Here is a 20,718-nt window from a genome sequence, read left to right on the forward strand (position 1 = left end):
TCAAATCCCTGGGTGATTTTGGGCCAGTCCCTCTCTCTCAACCCAGCCCACATTGTAAGTTTGTTGTTCCTGGGAAAAATGAGAAAAACTTATACTCCTGAAGAAAAGGCATTTAACAAAATAGGGAATCCAACAAATGAATAAATCTGCCTTCTGAAACCATGTACCTAGAACAGCTTTCCCAAACCTAGACACCTCTTGGACGGGTGAGTTTCAGCTCCCCAGTAGGTCTCGTCTTTGCTGAGAATTCTTGGCACTGAAATCTGCCCATTCAGGTAGGGGAGAAATGACCTTGATTTGCCCGCCTACCCAGTTACCTGTAGTGAAGTCTGTGTGCCTTTTGAAGTAGGTTAAGATGAAGTAACACAGGATGTAGAGACTGCCAAAAAGAAGGGTGCAGATCTGTGGGAGGAGAAGGAAAAACTGGTTACGAGATGCTAGTCTTGAGTCATCCTCACCTCTTCCCAGTGACTCTTGGGGATATGCAGCCCACTTCATCCAGGGCAAATGGAACACAATTTGGGATTCTGTAGGATCATCATCTTCTCTATCCTAGTTACTGAGCAAAACCGTTCTATTCCCATCACTGCATTCTATATTCCTCTAATTTTCCTTTATCAACATTTCTTTATGAAAATTCTTCAAATTACAAGCAGTCAGCAGGTTTGAGAAAAGCCACATTTCTTCCTCTAATTTTATCTGGGTTCCCTAACATACTTTTAAACAAAACCTGGGAAGGGGCAATGATTTAAGAACTGGAGAGAGCAAAACAAAACGAGGAAACATCAAAGCAGGAAATTGTCAACCTTTTCCTGCAATTGCAGCCCACGTGCTTACATACCACAGGGGTCGATTCTCTCGCCCCTTCTGTTCAACATCTATATGAAGCCGTTGGGTGAGATCATCAGTGGCTTCGGTGTGAGGTACCAACTGTATGCTGATGATACTCAGCTGTATTTTTCCACACCGGGCCACCCCAAGGAAGCCATCGAAGTGCTGTCCCGGTGTCTGGAGGCCGTACCGGTCTGGATGGGGAGAAACAGGCTCAATCCCCCCAAGACAGAGTGGCTGTGGATGCCGGCATCCCGGTACAGTCAGCTGCATCCGTGGCTGACTGTTGGAGGCGAGTCATTGGCCCCAATGGAGAGGGTGCGCAACTTGGGCGTTCTCCTGGATGAACAGCTGTCTTTTGAAGATCATTTGACGGCCGTCTCCAGGACAGCTTTTTACCAGGTTCGCCTGGTTCGCCAGTTGCGCCCCTTTCTAGACCGGGATGCCCTATGCACGGTCACTCACGCTCTCGTGACGTCTGGACTACTGCAATGCTCTCTACATGGGGCTCCCCTTGAGGAGCACCTGGAGATTCCAGGTAGTTCAGAGTGCGGCTGCGCGGATGATAGAGGGAGCCCCTCGGGGCTCCCACATAACACCTCTCCTGCGCAGACTGCACTGGCTGCCTGTGGCCTTCCGGGTGCGCTTCAAGGTTTTGGTAATGATCTTCAAAGCGCTCCATGGCATAGGTCCGGGCTACTTACGGGACCGTCTGCTGCCACCGAATGCCTCTCACCGACCCGTGCGCTCTCACAGAGAGGGACTCCTCAGCTAGGCAGTGCCGTCTGGCGACACCCAGGGGAAGGGCCTTCTCTGTGGGGGCTCCCACCCTTTGGAACGAGCTTCCCCCAGGACTTCGTCAACTTCCGGACCTCCGAACCTTTCGCCGCGAGCTTAAAACTCATCTATTTATCTGCACGGGACTGGACTAGATTTTAGATTTTAGATTTTAGATTTTAAATTGGTTTTAAGGGATTTTAATATGTATACAGTTATTTTTAATTATTTGGCTATTTGGAATAAGTTTTTTAATTGTTGTTTTATTTTGTATTTATATGTATTTTTATCTGCCTGTAAACCGCCCTGAGTCCCTAGGGAGATAGGGTGGTATAAAAATATTAATAAATAAATGAATAAATAATACCAGATCTAGACTGGGCTCAAAGATACATAAAGGAAAGATGGCGGTAGAGATGGCAGCAATAATGGGATAGGTTTGAACAGCACCAAAACTGGAAAAGCCGGGAAACCACATTTGTGAGTGAGGGAATGATACCTAGAGCATCAACGTGAGTGACAAGAGAGAATAATTGCAACAGAGAAACCGTTTCAGGAAAGTGTTGAAAACGCCAGTTTCTAAAGAAGGCTTTGAAGTCATCCCATCCCCCCCAAGTCAAGCTTACAACTGAAAGAAGGAGTGAACAGAAAAGTGAAGTGGGAAGAAGAGTGGATCAGCAAGTTTCAACCTTTATTCTAGTCTGACTGCTATATCCCTGATTCTTTATTCTACATCTTAGCTATTCCATTGCCAGCTCATCCTCAATACTCGGAATATTGTAATTATGGGAAGAGAGCAAAGCAGTAATTTTTTTAAAAAAATAAATGCACCTCCTACTAAAAGATCACAAAAATTGTGATATCCCCTGTTCAGACATTCTTTCAGTTGAAGCCACATTGCCTCCTCTAGTAACTTCACATAAAATGGAAAACATACCCTCCAAATATGCACATTTCTGAGAATAGGATTCAGAAGTTAAAACAACAAAACTAAGCATGAAAAGATCCTATCAGTGAAGCTATGTAAACAAACAAGCCTAAATCTGAAAATTGAATGGTCAGAGCTCTCTAGGCAAATAAACGTTGCAAAATAATCCTCCAGCTATTTTTTGTGGAATGAGTATTAAATTGCTCTCCAGTCCCAACAAGTACCAGTTATATAAACAGAAAACACGAATGCTTCATCTGCCACATGATAGGTTTACTGGGCTGCCCAAGGACATTCAGGTGATGCTCCTGAAAACATACCAGGTTTAATTTAAAGGGTCATCTTTTTGATTTTAGGTTCCAAAATTTTGTTCTTCAAGAAAGAAAGCAACCGTCTGTGAGATGATTAAATGCCGCAGGCTCCTACCTTCTACCATATGTGGTGGGAATGCCCAAAGGTTATAAAATTTTGGCATCGAATAAGACGTTGGCTGGAAGAGATACTAACGCTAAATATCGAACCTAAACCGGAATTCTTTTTATTAGGCATTATAGAAGGCAAATATAACAAGAATACAATTAATCTAATATTACATATATTAACAGCCACAAATTTGGCCTTTGCTCAAAAATGTAAAAACAAAGAAGTGCTAGCCAAAAATCCTTACTTGTATGGAACTGGACAGACTAACCTTGAAACGTAAAGATAAGAGTGAATCAGCGAAATCTAGACTAAATTTTATGAATGATTGGACAAGAGGAGAAATGCTGGGATAAAGGATTATTGAATGTTTAGAAATTTTTATGTCAATTTTCTATGCTAGATATGATTGCATTAAGCATTGATGTAGCTGTCACGGAGGAAATAATTTATATATTTGAAATGTAATAAGTAGTGTAAATTTGTACAGAGATAAGGAAGTGTATTATCTATAAGGTAAAATTTGATGACAATGTTTAAACCGGAGACGTCAAACCATGGCCATTGTTTTTAATTTGGATTATTAATAAAAAAACTTTTTAATTAAAAAAAATGCCGCAGGCTCCTAGCCCACCTTACACTAGAAACCTATTTTAAAACGTGACAAAAGGTTGCACACTACTCTTTTTCAATTTGGTACTATCCAGATATGATGGATTTCCAAAATCCCTCCACCATACTAGCCAATGGAACTGGATTCTCACAGAATCTATTGTAACATATTTGCCCATCCCCGATTAACCATATCAAAGAATTGAAGTTATATAAAAAAAGAGACTGCTATCAAAAGGTAACCAATCCCCTTCAAGGAATTTCAACAGTAATATGTGGTATCTCAGCTTTACATCAGAAACAAGGTTCCAGTCTTTAGAAATACAGAAAGAAGTATACTGAAAATGATGAAACTTGCCAAGGAGGCCAAACTAATTTAGTTTATTAGGGAAAAGACAATATCTAAGTTTATTGCTCATCTGAAAACCCCTTATAGACTTTCTGCATGAAACAGAAAAAAAAGGAACTTACATTTTACAGCTTTGATGATTAGAAAAAAATAAAAAGCTTAGAGTAAGAGGTAATTTTGTAATTGCAGTTATATTTATAAGAGAATATTTGTAACTCAGGGGTTGAACTGTGAGATCCTTAGTGCTCTCTGAGCTTGATTGTTTTTTGCAGATGTTTCATTATCCAAACTAGGTAACATCATCTTCAGTGTAAACTCATAACAGTAATGATGATACCTACTTGCTTAGTTTGAGTACTGAAATGTTTGCAAAAAAACAATCAAACTGAGACAGCACCAAGGACCCCATTGTAGTTACATTTGCTGCAAAAAAATCGGGAGCTGCTTCTATTTCTTTCCATTTTATTTTTGCATATTTCCCCTTTTTTCCCCTTATATTAGTTCTTTTTTTTAACCTTCTTTTCAAAACTCTTAATAAAAAAATACAGAAATGCAGAAATTTGAAAGCAGGGGAAGAACCTAGGCTGGGAGAAAACAAAGAAAGAGGCAGGCAAGCATTTTTTTTTTTTAAAAAAAGTAGGAAGCCACGACTTTAATTTTATATAAATCCCATTCCCATTGCCCTGTTCTGTGTGGAAAGAGGAACGAACAGCTTGTGGTGTTACCAGTCTCTTCTCACCCAAAAGGAAGCAGAAGAGCAAAACAAAATTGTTCCAAGCCAGCTGGCATCCTGTAGTATGATGTGCTTTGGCGTTGCTGCCTGAGAGATGACCTAGCAGAGTGCTATGCAGCCAGGCAGGAAGAAGTGGTTTTTTTCCACCTCCTCTACATTGCCCCAAAATTAACCTTCAAACGGAAAAGAAGCATCCTGGGTTCCAAACCAAGCGACCTGGGCAGCTTTTTCATTTCTTCATTACCAGATTAAAGTACCCCTAGCCAAGGAGAGCAGGCAGCCTTTCTTAAAAGGCCTCCCTTATGGGCTAAGGTAAAGGTTCCCCTCACACATATGTTCCCAACTCTACGCGGTAGTGCTCATCTCCGTTTCAAAGCCAAAGAGCCAGCGCTGTCTGAAGACGTCTCCGTGGTCATGTGGCCGGCATGACTCAATGCCAAAGACGCACGGAACGCTGTTACCTTCCCACCAAAGGTGGTCCCTATTTTTCTACTTGCCATTTTTACATGCTTTCAAACTGCTAGGTTGGCAGAAGCTGGGACAAGTAATGGGAGCTTACCCCTTTACGCGGCACTAGGGATTCGAACCGCTGAACTGCTCAGCTGACCTTTCGATCTACAAGCTCAATGCCTTTAGCCCCTGAGCCACTCTAAGCTACTCTAAGGTAAACACAGATGGCTCAGGCCTTCTGAGCTTTATTAAGAGAGGAAGCTGAATTTTTTTTATTTATTTATTTATTAATCAAACTTTTATACCGCCCTTCTCCCGAAGGACTCAGGGCGGTGTACAGCCTTCATTTAAAACAGTTAATATACATATTAAAATAACAATTAAAAAGCTTATTCAATAAAAGTCCAAATTAAAACCGTCAATTGACCATATAAAATACCCAATAAAATTACCATTAAAAGTTTAAAATTTAAAATTTAGAATTTAAAAATCAGGCCAGTCCCGCTTGTATAAATAAATAAGTTTTCAGTTCCCGGCGGAAGGTCCGAAGGTCAGGCAATTGGCGTAAACCGGGGGGAAGTTCGTTCCAGAGAGTAGGTGCTCCCACAGAGAAGGACCTTCCCCTGGGGGCCGCCAGCCGACACTGCTTGGCGGACGGCACCCTGAGAAGACCCTCTCTGTGAGAGCGTACGGGTCGGTGGGAGGCATGTGGAAACAGCAGGCGGTCCCGTAAGTACCCGGGCCCTAAGCCATGGAGCGCTTTGAAGGTGGTAACCAAAACCTTGAAGCGCACCCGGAAGACCACAGGTAGCCAGTGCAGACTGCGCAGGAGTGGTGTTACCCGGGAGCAGCACGGTGCTCCCTCAATCACCCGCGCAGCTGCATTCTGGACTAACTGAAGTCTCCGGGTACACTTCAGGGGTAGCCCCATGTAGAGAGCATTGCAATAATCCAGTCGAGAAGTGACGAGAGCATGAGTGACCGTGCATAAGGCATCCCGGTCAAGAAAGGGGCGCAACTGGCGGACCAGGCGAACCTGGTAAAAAGCTCTCCTGGAGACGGCCGTCAAGTGATCTTCAAACGACAGCCGTCCATCCAGGAGAAAGCCCAAGTTGCGCACCCTTTCCGTTGGGGCCAGTGACTCGCCCCCAACAGTCAGCCGCGGTTGCAGCTGGCTGTACCGGGATGCCGGCATCCACAGCCACTCCGTCTTGGATGGATTGAGTCTGAGTCTGTTTCTCCCCATCCAGACCCGTACGGCCTCCAAACAACAGGACAGCACTTCGACAGCTTCGCTGGGGTGGCCTGGGGTGGAAAAGTACAGCTGAGTATCATCAGCGTACAGATGATAACTCACCCCAAAGCCACTGATGACCTCGCCCAACGGCTTTATGTAGATGTTGAACAGGAGAGGCGAGAGAATCGACCCCTGCGGCACCCCACAAGTGAGGCGCCTTGCGGCCGATCTCTGCCCCCCTGTCAACACCGTCTGCGACCGGTCGGAGAGGTAGGAGGAGAACCACCGATAAACGGTGCCTCCCACTCCCAACCCCTCCAACCGGCGCAGCAGGATACCATGGTCGATGGTATCAAAAGCCGATGAGAGATCCAACAGGACCAGGGCAGAGGAGCAACCCCTATCCCTGGCCCTCCAGAGGTCATCCACCAACGCGACCAAAGCTGTCTCCGTGCTATACCCGGGCCGGAAGCCGGACTGGAACGGGTCTAGATAGACAGCTTCCTCCAGGTACTGAGGGAACTGCCGTGCCACCACACTCTCTACAACCTTCACCACAAAGCGAAGGTTGGAGACTGGACGATAATTACCCAAAATAGCTGGGTCCAGGGAAGGCTTCTTGAGGAGGGGTCTCACCACCGCCTCTTTCAAGGCGGCGGGAAAGACCCCCTCCATCAAGGAAGCATTTATAATGCCCCGGAGCCAGCCTCGTGTCACATCCTGAGTGGGCAGCATCAGCCAGGAGGGGCACGGGTCCAGTAAACATGTAGTGGCATGCAGCCTCCCCAGCAACCTGTCCACGTCCTCGGGAGCCACAGAATCAAACTCATCCCAAACAACATCAACAAGACGAGCCTCAGTCATCTCATCCGGATCATCGCAATCTTGGTCCAAGCTATCCCAAAGCTGAGCGATTTTATCGTATAGATAACCGCTAAACTCCTCGGCACGTCCCTGCAAGGGGTCATCCCATCCCCCCTGGTGAAGGAGGGAACGGGTCACCCGAAACAGGGCGGCCGGGCGGTTATCTGCCGACGCAATGAGGGAGGAGGCGTAAGAACGCCTCGCCACCCTCAGTGCCACTAGGTAGGCCTTTGAAAAAGACCTAACTAGTGTCCGATCAGCTTTGGAGCGGCTGGACCTCCAGGCACTCTCTAGGCGTCTTCTCCGGCGTTTCATCTCTCTCAGCTCCTCAGAGAACCAAGGAGCTAATCGAGATCTGCGCCGGGTCAGAGGCCGCAAAGGCACGACACGGTCCAAAGCCCCAGCCGCGGCCTGTTCCCAGGCCGCCACTAGTTCTTCGGTCGTGCCGTAGGTAAGATCCTCAGGGAACGGCCCAAGCTCCGTCTGGAACCTCTCAGGGTCCATCAGGCGCCTGGGACGGAACCAACGCATTGGTTCCATCTCCCTGCAGTGGTGAGTAGCGGTCTGAAAGTCTAGGCGGAGGAGAAAATGATCTGACCATGACACCGGTATTGTCACTAAATCTCTTACTACCAGATCATTAAACCACTGTCCAGAGATATAAATCAGGTCCAGCGCGGATCCCCCCATGTGAGTAGGGCCATCCGTTACTTGAATCAGGTCCAAGGCCGTCATGGAAGCCTGGAACTCCTGAACCACTGTTGATGACAAGCCAGCCGATGGCAGGTTGAAATCACCCATGACCAAAAGTCTGGGGATCTCAACAGCCACCCCGGCAAGCACCTCCAGTAGCTCAGGCAGGGCTGTAGTCACGTAGCAAGGAGCCAGGTACGCGATCAACAAACCCATCTGATTCTTATGGCCCCACTTCACAAGAAGGGATTCACAGCCGGCTATCTGAGGGACAGTGGTCTCTCTCGGCTCCAGACCCTCTTTCATTACAACCGCCACCCCTCCATGGGGTGGCGGTTGCATAGGCCATTGAATGCTGCATAGGCCATTCATCAAGAAACCTGGAGGGCTTCAAACCTCTGGAAGAGACAGACTCCAAAAGCTGGAGACCGTGCCAGGCATTTCTAACTAATTACTGCACTAATCCATGTAATCAGTATTATGATCCCTAAATCATAGGCTGGCTCACATGCTATCCCCACAGTTTGCTTAGTCACCACTGATGAAGTAATCTTCAATGGGAGCATTAAGTATTGCGCCTCTCAGAATTTCTTCTGCTGGCTCCGGATCCGGTATTTCTCACTGTGTACAGGTAACCCGTTCGTTTAGTGACCATTTGAAGTTATAATGGCACTGCAAAAAAGTGACTTATGGCAGCTTTTCGCACTTATGGCCGTAGTCATGTGACCAAAATTCAGATGCTTGGCAAGTGACTCATATTTATAACAACTGCAAGGTCCCAGCGTCACCTTTTACGACCTTCTGACAAGAAAAGTCAATTGGGAAGCCAGGTTCATTTAGCAACCATATTATTAGCTTAACTCCGATGATTCACTTAACAACTGTGTCAAAAAAGGTCGTAAAATGCAGCAAAACTCATTTAACCATCATTTCGCTTAGCATCAGAAATTTTAGGCTCACTTGTGGTCGTACGTTAAGGACTGCCTGTAATCATTCACCTTATGGGAACTGAATTACTTCTGATTCTGCTCCAGAATATTGATTTTTTTTTTAAATGAATCACCCTAGATCTGTGATGTTCCCATTGATGGGAGTGCTTGTTTTATTCCATTTTGTGGATCCGGGGTTCAAAGCAATCATTATCCACTCTATTTTTGCCATAAATTTTATCATTCAGTGCCTAAATGTGTCTCTTTCTGCACGTATTGGTTCAACTGTCAAGCCATTGTAACCACACACCAACATGGATACCCGCTTGCGTGGTGTGCATGCACTCCATTTGGATGAGCAGCGGTTGCACATGCCTGCCACTTGTGCAAACAGACCTACGTGTGCATGCGCTTGCTAGCCACTTGCACGAACCCATCCCCCTTGCCAGTCCACAAAGCTGGAAAGGTTGAAGAATTCTGTACTAAATTATGGAGGAAGTGCTAGCCATTTATTATATTTCATTTTATATACCACAAGATTTGTTTAAATTGTTCAATCGGGGTATTTCAGAAGTATCCATCTCTCCTGGCGAGCTGGAGGCAACATTTTTGGCTCACAGTCCTTTTTGTGTTCCACAGACAATGTAAACAAAAAAAAAATAGAAAGGAAAACAACTGTGAGTCAGAATCAAACCATTTAATTTTACATCATTGATGTAAAATGCCTTTGAGTGTGCGATACAAATATAGTTACAAAAAATTCAGAGAGCTTATTTATGATTTTTTTAATAAACCCATGTCCAAAGTAAAATGTGTAATTTATAAGCTATGATTTGTGACTTTGCATACTGTTTGCATTTATATGCCATATATACTTGTGGATAAGCCAAGAATTTTAGGTGCCAAAATGCTCCCCAAAAATCAAGTTTGGTTTATGTGAGGATGGGCTAATCCATAGGAACGTATGGGAATTCTTTTTCAAAGCATCCATATTTCCATATACTCTTGAATATAAGCCCATTCCTGGATAAGGAGACACTTCAATGCATGTCGATTTATCCACAGGTAGTGCATTTTTTGTGGCTTTTTGGTGAACATTTGAGGGTTGGCTTATATGTGAGTATATACAGTATATAAATACGGTACATAAACTAAACGTATTCAGAATGGATGGTTAACCAAACACAACTTATGTGATATGTGAATAGAGACAGGGCTCATGCCCTACTCTAGACTTCAGGCTGCTAAACCAACTGCCCAGTTCTTTTGAAGGAGGAGCATAACCTGTAGCCTATGATAACACAGGGCCCAGGAGAAGATGCCAATGCCAGCCTCTTCCCAAACTGACTCCACTAGAATCCTGCAGCAGCAGGAGCCTGATCCTTGCGCCAGGCATGTCTAGCAACCCTGCTATCTGGTTTCCAGTTCTCCTTGCAAAAACGGGGATTATGGCAGGTACAAACCTTACGTAAGCAGAAGCAAAGAATCAGACACGGAAAGTCCAGAGTTAGTGCTCCACGTTGTCTTTTGCTGAGGCAAGGAGTTTCTTCTGGGAATTTGGCCAATTTGGATTGGGGAGGAAGCAGATAACAACTGCCTCATGGTTTCAGCGGAGAGAAACCAGAGTCCTGCAACTAATTTGTCTCGCTCTTCCCTTGAGCGAACCCCAGTTCCAAGATTCCACTTAAAGAGAACTTGGACCTTTAATGATATTTGCTCAGAAGAGAATATAGGATTATTTGCCCAGAGAAGGAACACACATGAAAGAGGGGGAGAGAGAAGCACTTTGAAGGTTGAGAAAAACATTCTGCACCAGAGTGCATTTTTTCCAGGCACAGGATCACAAGCTAAGTTTTCCGTAGACAAAACATTGTTTAGATCAGAATTTCAAAAATTCAAGTGGATTTGAATGCTGTGGATGTAGCTCGCTTCCAAGACACGCTTCAAGGCTCACATGAAGGGCCTGAGTTTTGCAAAAATAATCCAAACAAAGTACCTTTTGATATTCTCTTCCTCATGCTGCTCCAATATATGAATTGAGTTGCAAAATGATTATCCCCAATCCTTACCAAGAGCGCATAATTTAAGTCCTCAGAACTGTGATGGAATGTGCAGCTGGAGAAGAAGGGAGGGGGGGGGAATCCTGGCATGAACACTAAGGCTTCCCAAGGCAGAAGCAAGGCAAGAAAACACATTCCATATAAAAGTCCAATTTAAGTCCATAGGTCATAAAGGGGCCATAGTTGCCCAGCCCTGCCCTAGAATCTCTCAGGATATGTCTAGTAAGTAAGGAGGTTTTTAGCTTTATTTAGTCTGGCAAGATTCTGTCCATTAAAGGTAAAGGTAAAGGTTCCCCTTGCACATACATGCTAGTGGTTGCTGACTCTAGGGGACGGTGCTCATCTCCGTTTCAAAGCCAAAGAGCCAGCGCTGTCCAAAGACGTCTCCGTGGTCATGTGGCCGGCATGACTCAATGCCAAAGGCTCACGGAACGCTGTTACCTTCCCACCAAAGGTGGTCCCTATTTTTTCTACTTGCATTTTTACGTGCTTTCGAAACTGCTAGGTTGGCAGAAGCTGGGACAAGTAACGGGAGCTCACCCCGTTACACGGCAGCACTAGGGATTCGAACCGCCGAACTGCCGACCTTTTGATCAACAAGCTCCACGTCCTAGCCCCTGAGCCACCGTGTCCCCTAATTCTGTCCATTAGGTGTAAGCAAATCAATGATTGGACTTGATTGGATTTCACTGTGATGTTTGTGGGCTTGGACCTGAAAAAAAGGCAGCTATGCTCATAAGGCTTCAAGTGTTTTATCTCATTTCTGGATGGCAAGAATATTCGCCCAATTCTGCACCAGTTGCATCAATTTGCAAATCGGTTTGTACACCACCAATTCTGATTTGCAAAGACACTTATAGCATTACAGCTTCATTGTTTAGATCAGGTTTCCTCATGCAAATCCCCATCTGTTAGGATTGTGCTTGGCCTCGTTCTTTTGTGCTATGAAATTAGAACAAGCTGGCATGGGAAAGTAGGCCTGTTGCCCTGAAATCTAGGCCAAGCAAGGCCCAGCTGAATAAAGCCTCCCAGCATTGCACTTCCAATTAAGTGAAAATTAGAACATGGAAGGATGGAGAATATAATGAGTAAACAAGCATCATGGAATCTCCCTGGCATGGGAGGGACGATAACAAAGTTCTTTCTTCCCTCTCTTTTAGAGATAAGATTTTGGTTTTCAGAGTGCTTGTTGGCGAGTGCATTTAATTGATAAGTTTTTTCTACATGTTTCTGCTCTTTTCAAAGACTTTCAATATAAGCATCCTCGTTCATATACACAGCATCTATCATTCCCTAGACCACAAAGTAGGCTGTATCCAAAATTATTCCAACATACAAACTCCATGGGTATTATTCCCTTGAAAACAACAGCCAGAGCTTTTATTTATTTACTTACATTTATTAGATGTTGGCAGACGCGGTGACTCAGGGGTTAGGACGTGGAGCTTGTCGATCGAAAGGTCGGCAGCTCAGCGGTTCGAATCCCTAGTGCTGCTGTGTAACGGGGTGAGCTCCCATTACTTGTCCCAGCTTCTGCCAACCTAGCAGTTTCGAAAGCACGTAAAAATGCAAGTAGAAAAAATAGGGACCACCTTTGGTGGGAAGGTAACAGCGTTCCGTGCGCCTTTGGCGTTGAGTCATGCCGGCCACATGACCACGGAGACGTCTTTGGACAGCGCTGGCTCTTCGGCTTTGAAACAGAGATGAGCACCGCCCCCTAGAGTCGGCAACGACTAGCACGTATGTGCGAGGGGAACCTTTACCTTTACCTATTAGATCAGATCTCATCTTTGTTTTTATAAATAACTCAAGGCCGGTGAAGATACATAACACTCCTTCCTCCTATTTTCCCCACAACAACAACCCTGTGAGGGGGGTTGGGCTGAGAAAAAATGACTGGCCCAAAGTCACCCAGCCGGCTTTCATGCCTAAGGCAGGACTAGAACTCACATTCTCATGGTTCCCAAGCCAGCACTTTAAATCCTAGAGCAAAGTAGACAAAATTCTACTTTTAATTCTATTCCAGTATTAAATAATAATGAGATGCTTAGCTTTGGCTTAATAAGTTGTCTAAATCCAACCAACATGGCTTATTCAACAATAAAACAACCGTCTACCACAATACATAAATACATTCAATCTCTTTTGAATGTTAGTATACTAAAACTGTAGGTCAGATGAGCGTCAGAACAGTCTTCAAATACTTGGAACTGCAGAGCTATACAATGAATTTCAGAACACTTATAGGGTCAAAGCCCATCTCAGATGATTGAGAGGAGGATTCTCCAATGGTGCGACTTCTTCAGATACTTTAGACTATTATTTTTATTAATTCCTACCTTAATAGCAATGCTAATCGGTGATGATGGGAGCTGTAATCTAACACATCTGGAGGACTTTTAGAAAGAAGTTGTGATATGGACAGAGCCAATAGTAATGCTGCAGAGCTTAAATTCACTTTCACATGGTTTTATTCAATCAGATTAAATATTATGGCCGTGGGCAGGATGGAGGGAGATGAACCTAGCAATGGATGCTTTCACAGTCTAAATTGCAATACTGTACTTGGACTTCCGAGCTTAACTCTGCATTCTTTCAAATCAGGGGATATATTTTGCAATTCAGTTACCGGGGTTTCTTTGAAATGAATGACTGAATCAGTCAGCGTAACTGTCACAATGAACTTTAGTACCAAATCTGATATAATAAGAACCCTTACTCAGCAGACTACAGGGCTATCATGGTTGAACAAAACGTTGTAATAATCAGCATGAATAAAGTAGTATATATCAAGTATATACAAATCTCAACTAATGGTATATCTAATCGGTCTATATGATTTCTCAGCAATACTCAGCAGTATTGTAAACATAAAGTTTACAAATTAGAACATAATTGACACTCAAATGATTGTAACAACTTAATCTGCCAAGTTTCTGGTGATGGTAGCTAAAAAAATTCTCTAGAAGTAAATTTACTATATGTAAAATGTGAAACATTTTTTGTTATGGGCTAAATGGTGGTCTGCAATTCCCGTACACTGTAGATTTTTAAAATCATTTTTGTAAAAGATGCTATCTGCCCCGGATCAGCCTCTGAAAAGAACAGGAGTCTTAAGAAAGGTAATGCGTTTAGGTTAGCAGTAGTGAATATGTTTCTTGATTAAAATAAGAAGTTCCTATCTAACAATAGCCAGACTATAGATCTTTAAAGTAGAAAAGTTGTTAGTCATGGTGTTCAGTTCTAGATGCTCAATTTCACCAAAATCATCTACAAATTGGGACATTTTCCCCTATTGCAAAAAGCATATATCTCTGTAGATTTCTTTAGTTTATATGATAAAGATGGCAAGATGCACACATCCAAATAAGCCATTTCAGTTTGTGGGTTATGTGGTTTTTGGTCTTAGAAGAGTGTCTAAGTTTAATCCCTTCAGTTTATAAATCTATAGCTTAATGTGCCTTTTCAAACTAACTATGACTATCACTTTAAAACAAGCTATAAATAAAAGAATAACTTAGCACAGCCAATAAACCACCACAACCTAGCCTACAAAAAGGTTACACGATGGATTATTTCTAAAAGTTTTTCTTTTCTTTCCAAAACAAATGATCTCAGAGTCAATGAAGTCAGCTGGTAGATAATTCAGAAGTATGCCTTTATATAATGCATTATTAATGGAATTAACTTCCACAAGTCAGATAATGGCTACCAAAGAACATGATTTTCAGAAGCTAGATATGCATGGAGTATTAGTCTACGAATTTCATTAGTCAGGATAGTAAAGAGTTCCAGGATCAGAAAGGGTAGTACTGAGTATCACTGCTGGGTATAATGGCAACAACAGGGGAGATGATAGACACCACAGAATTATATGTGATTCTCAGAATCATTTACAGTACTTGATCTTGAAAAAAACAGATATTGGATCAGGTGGAACTTGATCAAGAGTGGGCTTTCTGTTCTTAAAATTCTCAGTGGTCCCTTGTCATATGTGATTTAATATTTCTCAGAGGTTAACATAATACCCAGAAAACTCATTATGCATGCCAACTGGGCACTGAGGACTAAATGGTTGTCGTGCCTAACTCCAAGAACTATATATTGCCTGCTAAGCAGACACATAGATGTTACACAACTTGTAATGCCTACTAATGTGTTGACTTCAGAGATGGAACTCTGGACTAACCTTTGGCACACAAAGCCACGCTGGGAAAGCTAATTCCCCCCATTCCCCTCCTCCCAATCAAAGTGCCAAGGTTCTCACAACCTGTTTAGATCCTGCTAAGCTTTGAAAATGGTTGCTCTGGACAGAAAAAGACCTACAAATAAAGATGCAACGGACCTGTCTCTGAAATCTAACTTAACTGCTTGGACGTTTGATATCAAAATAGAGTTCTCTGCATGTACCAGTGAATGCTCTTGTCCATAAACATGACATTGGATCAAGAAGGAAGAAACAACAATAAACTGAATAAATTGTTTAATAAATCGCAATTGGCTGGGTTCTCACAACAACCCAAGACTCATGGAAGCTTTCATGGAAGTTAAACACAGAATGGTGTATGAAACATAATTTGGTTTGTAGGTAGACAGCTAAGTGGGTAGTAAAGGAGGAAATAACACATAATTGAGAAAGACAGGCAAGAAAAAACTTGCCTTTGTTCAGTGTGTCATTATTTTAACAGAATAGCAATAATCCCCAGTAAGTAGCCCAGAAACTCAATTTTCACAGGCACAAAGTTGAAGCTGCTGTTTTTTCTAGAAAGCCATATACCATGCAGTATGTGTAAAATCAACAGTTTCAAATGAAGCAATGCATGACTTTAATAAGTCACATTAATATACATGTAAGCCAGAACTTTTCTGCTTTTGAGGACTACCCAACAACAGTGAGGGTGAGATCATCAGTGGCTTCGGTGTGAGGTACCAGCTGTACGCTGATGACACCCAGCTGTACTTCTCCACACCGGGCCACCCCAATGAAGCTATCGAAGTGCTGTCCCGGTGTTTGGAAGCCGTACGGGTCTGGATGGGGAGAAACAGGCTCAAGCTCAATCCTTCCAAGACAGAGTGGCTGTGGATGCCGGCATCCCGGTACAGTCAGCTGAGTCCTCGGCTGACTGTTGGGGGCGAGTCACTGGCCCCGATGGAGAGGGTGCGCAATCTGGGCGTTCTCCTGGATGAACGGCTGTCTTTTGAAGATCATTTGACGGCCGTCTCCAGGAGAGCTTTCCACCAGGTTCGCCTGGTGCGCCAGTTGCGCCCCTTTCTAGACCGGGATGCCTTATGCACGGTCACTCACGCCTCGTGACGTCTCGCCTGGATTATTGCAATGCTCTCTACATGGGGCTCCCTTGAGGGGCATCCGGAGGCTCAGTTAGTTCAGAATGCAGCTGCGCGGGTGATAGAGGGAGCCCTCGTGGCTCCCGTGTTACACCTATCCTCGCAGACTGCACTGGCTACCTGTGGCCTTCGGGTGCGCTTCAAGGTGCTGGTGACAATCTTTAAAGCGCTCCATGGCATAGGGCCGGGCTATTTACGGACCGCCTACTGCTACCAAATACCTCTCACCGACCGTGCGCTCTCACAGAGGGACTCCTCAGGGTGCCGTCAGCTAGGCAGTGCCGTCTGGCGACACCCAGGGAAGGGCCTTCTGTGGGGCTCCCACCTCTGGAACGAACTCCCTCCAGGACTTCGCCAACTTCCGGACCTCCGAACCTTTCGTCGCGAGCTTAAAACACACTTATTTATCTGCGCGGGACTGGATTAGATTTTAAAGTTATGGGTTTTAAGGGGTTTTTATTATTTATACTATTTTAAATTTGGGGCAATAGAATAAGTTTTTTAATTGTTTTTTAATCTGTATTTATATGTATTTTAACTGCCTGTGAACCGCCCTGAGTCCTTAGGGAGATAGGGCGGTATATAAATTTGAAAAATAAATAAATAAATAAATAAATAAATAAACAGGTATTTAAACATTTGAATGTATTTTCAGTCAAAACTTCATAGTTACTTATTGCAACCCTCTGGGCATTACAATTTCTTAATTTCAAATGACATTTAAGCAAGCAGAATTAAACCGAAATTGCTTATGAAGAGCTAGGTGCACTTTCAAAGTAATATGTACAGCTCCTCACTTCTAAGAGATTTGCAAATATAAAGCAGGACAGTGAGCTCCCCAAGGCAAAAGTCTCACTAGACTTGTATACATTTTAATGAAGCATCTCATGTACTTGGATGACACAAAAATATTGTATTTACTTTTTAAAATCTAAAGCCCAGAAGTCCCAGCCCCAAAATCTTCCTCAACCTCCAAGGCTTCCGCACCTGAGTCCAATCACTATGCATTTCCTTAACACATATTTGTTACTTCATATACTTTATTGCTTTCAGAGTGCTGATAAAAATTATTTCACTAAATTGCCACTGAAGAGTGGGAGGAATGGAGGGGTTGCTTGCCCCCTAGAATTTCCTTTTCCAGATTCTAAGCAAGGTTTCTCTCTTTCCCAGCTGTACTCAACCCCTCTCCATCTTATTTTCCTCTCTTCTTTTTAAAAAGCTTCTGCCTTTAAAAGAGAGAGGTGGAGATGTGCAATACGTCCTGCTCTCCCATTCCTAAGAACTGGGCTGATTCTGCCATTTTGGAAATGTTCTGCTGGTTGTCTACATGTTAATCTGTTGAGCCAAATGGGGTTTGTGGCATTTTGGATATGGCTCAATCATGAAACAAGCCTGTTTAGCTCAGGAATCCAAACTACATTTATTCCAGATAATTTATTTCTAAAAACTGCCAGACCACCACCTTCCTGTAAGGGCCAAAGCGGTGTGACCCAGAGGAGGGAATGGAACATTCCAGAGTCCTCTATATCATTTCATTCTCAGGTGCATATATAATCACATATAAGCACTGATGATATTACCTAGTTTGGAATAATGAACCATCTGCAAGAAAACAAGGAAGGACCCCTCATTTCAATCACAAACTACAAATATTCTCCTTTATCAGTACATATAATTTCAATGAAAGGGGATTATTTGTGGGCTTCTGTGTGGGAAATCTGTAGACATACAAGAGGAAGTGGTTGATATTATGCAAAAGAGTGACCAAGTGCTTTTAGAAAGAAATGCCTTTACTTTGCAGGCGATATTAATCATTAGTTTTAAACACACTCATTCATATATATCTGATCATATCCTGTACCTATATATAAACGTGCATTCCATCCACATTTATTGGGCAAGAAATCCACTTTGCGTTCAGGTGGCATGGCAACTGCAGGTTGGCAAAGCAGGACATTCCATAAGGGTTGTTTTTTTTTGCCTATCTTGATATATTTCTTGCAGGTAGTCCTCAACCTATGACCACCATTGAGCCCAAAATTTATGTTGCTAAGTGAGAAATTTGTTAAGAGAATTTTGTTTTAAGACTTTTCTTGCCACATTTATTAAATGAATCACTGCAGTTGTTAAATTAGCAACGCAGTTGTTAAGTGAATCTGGCTTCCTCATTGACTTGGCTTCTCAGAAAGTTGCAAAAGATAATCACATGACCCCAGGACACTGCGACCGCCATAAATGTGAGTTAGTTGTCAAGTATTCGAATGTAAATCATGTAACCATGGGAATGCTACAATGGTCATAAAGTGTGAAAAATTGTCATAAGTTGCTTTTTTCAGTGCCACTGTGACTTTTTTTGTTTGTTTGTTTGTTTACATTTATACCCCGCCCTTCTCCGAAGACTCAGGGCGGCTTACAGTGTATAAGGCAATAGTCTCATTCTATGGTCACTAAGCGAATTTTTGGAAGTCAAGGACCATCTTTATTAGTTTTACAAATAACTCAAAGGGGCGAACATTTCCAATATGACTTCCTCCTCCTATTTTCCCCACAACCACCCTGTGAGGTGAATTGGGCTGAGCATGTGACTGGCCCAAAGTCACCCAGCCAGTTTTCATGCCTAAAGCGGGACTAGAACTCAGAGTCTCCTGCTTTCTAGCCTAGTATCTTTGCCACTAGACCAAACTGGCTCTTGCTGCCTTCCTTCCAACTGAAACAGGGAAAAAATAATTTAAAGAGAGACAGAAGTTTGTGCAACAGAGCTAAAAACAGCCACATAATTATATCTTTTAATTACCAGTAACTCTCTTCATTACTAGCAAATGAACTTTATTGCCAAGTCGTTGAAGAAAGGCTGAACAATAGAAATGGACATTTTAAAAAAGTTTTCCCCAAATTGGCACTTAGTAGGAAACTTAATGCTAAACATTAAAGCAAGGTTAATATTCACACTACAAGCTTAGTCAAAAAAAGCATAATGGCGCAACATGATGACCTGATTCACACAAATGCCTTACCGGTATATGGTTTTTTGGTTTTGGCAACCATGATTTAATGCATAAACAAAGTCAATGCGTGCAGTCCAAAATAACTATATCTGGAGGGCACCAAGTTGTAAACATACAGCTTGGCTTTTTGTCTCTGGCAGCAAGCAATTCCAGTTCATTCTCAACTATAGCTTGCTTTTTTTCCTAATTCCCCTTCAATTACCTTGGATAAAACAGCACAGAAGAATGCAAATTTTACCAATCTAGTGGGCCGATGACATTCATTGCTCTTCAGCTCTAAAATTCCCGGTCTCTTTTTTCCTTAGTGCTTCCACTCTCCTTGACAAAACCATCATCCCCGTAGCTAACATAGTCGATTTTTTGGGGGGGGGTGTCCTTCATTACCGGGGGTGGGGGGGATATACAAATCCTTCCCCTTTTTCAAAGGTGTTGGACTACAAGTCTTTAATAACTGGGAATAATGAGGCTAAAATTCTACTTACATGGAAGAAACCAGGGTTTTTAACCAGAATTACCGTTAACAACCAGCGTACTCACAATACACTCGCGGACCCTCTCGTGGAATAACTGCTCCCGCGCAGACAGCAGGTCGTGATCCCCCAAATTCATCCTTTGGTCAGCATGGCTGAAAGTTTGTAGGGCTGGCAGAGGGGCCGGGGGAAGCAGGGGCAGGGGCTCCCAGAACCCCAGCGTAGCCGCCGCCACCACGAACCGAAAACTCCTCTTCCTCCTCCTCCTCCTCAGGGGCAACTTCTAGAATCTAGAACGTTGCAACACTCCACCCGCGTCACAATAAAGGTCCACCCGGCCCGGAGGCAGCTCCGCGTTGCATCGTTAAAGGCACCGAAGCGTCGCTTGACTCAACGAACCTCCGCTATTGCAGCGATGAGTTTAATGACGACGGAAAGGAAAAGGTAGAGCTTATACTTCCCACATCCCCTCCGGAGGAAAAGAGCCGATTGGCTAGATCAGGGCTTAACCTGCGGCTTTTCATTGGCTGTTTCGGGAAACCAAAGCTCCGTTCATAGGCTGAGCTGGACGTTCATTATTTTATCGCCCGGTGTTGTCCGTGGTGAAGTAGCATCCTCTAGTGGTTGGCCCCGCCTTCTTTGTGCAGTAATGCAGGGTTTTAATTATTTATTTTATTTATTTATTTTATTTTGTCACAACAATATATGTAGGTATCATACAAAAGATTATATAGTATATAAACACATATATGAGTAAATATAAGGAGGTATAAGCATATATATAGGAAGAAGAAAAGAAAAAACAATAGGACAGGAACGGTAGGTATGTTTGTGCGCTTATGCACACCCCTTATGGTCCTCTTAGGAATGGGGTGAGGTCAATAGTAGAAAGTTTTTGGTTAAAGCTTTTAGGATTATGGGAAGAGACCACAGAGTCAGGTAAAGTATTCCAAGCACTGATGATTCTGTTACAGAAGTCGTATTTTCTGCAATCTAGATTAAAGCGGTTGACAT

General features: G+C 43.4%; 1 protein-coding gene across 1 annotated transcript in view; it reads right to left on the reverse strand.

Annotated features, from left to right (window-relative positions):
• The window catches only part of LMBR1L (limb development membrane protein 1 like), a 38,706-nt gene extending 18,582 nt beyond the window's left edge, over positions 1-20,124 (reverse strand). Inside the window, exons 1-2 of the mRNA XM_058169656.1 lie at positions 19,772-20,124; positions 318-402 (exon numbers count right to left, since the gene is read on the reverse strand). Coding sequence (XP_058025639.1) covers positions 318-402; positions 19,772-19,843 — 157 coding nt within the window. The 5' untranslated portion in view covers positions 19,844-20,124. The remainder of the gene's footprint in view (positions 1-317; positions 403-19,771) is intronic.
• Between the last annotated feature and the right edge of the window lie 594 nt (positions 20,125-20,718).

The sequence above is a fragment of the Ahaetulla prasina genome, chromosome 2 (genome assembly GCF_028640845.1).
Source record: "Ahaetulla prasina isolate Xishuangbanna chromosome 2, ASM2864084v1, whole genome shotgun sequence".
In the NCBI taxonomy this organism is placed as follows: domain Eukaryota; kingdom Metazoa; phylum Chordata; class Lepidosauria; order Squamata; family Colubridae; genus Ahaetulla; species Ahaetulla prasina.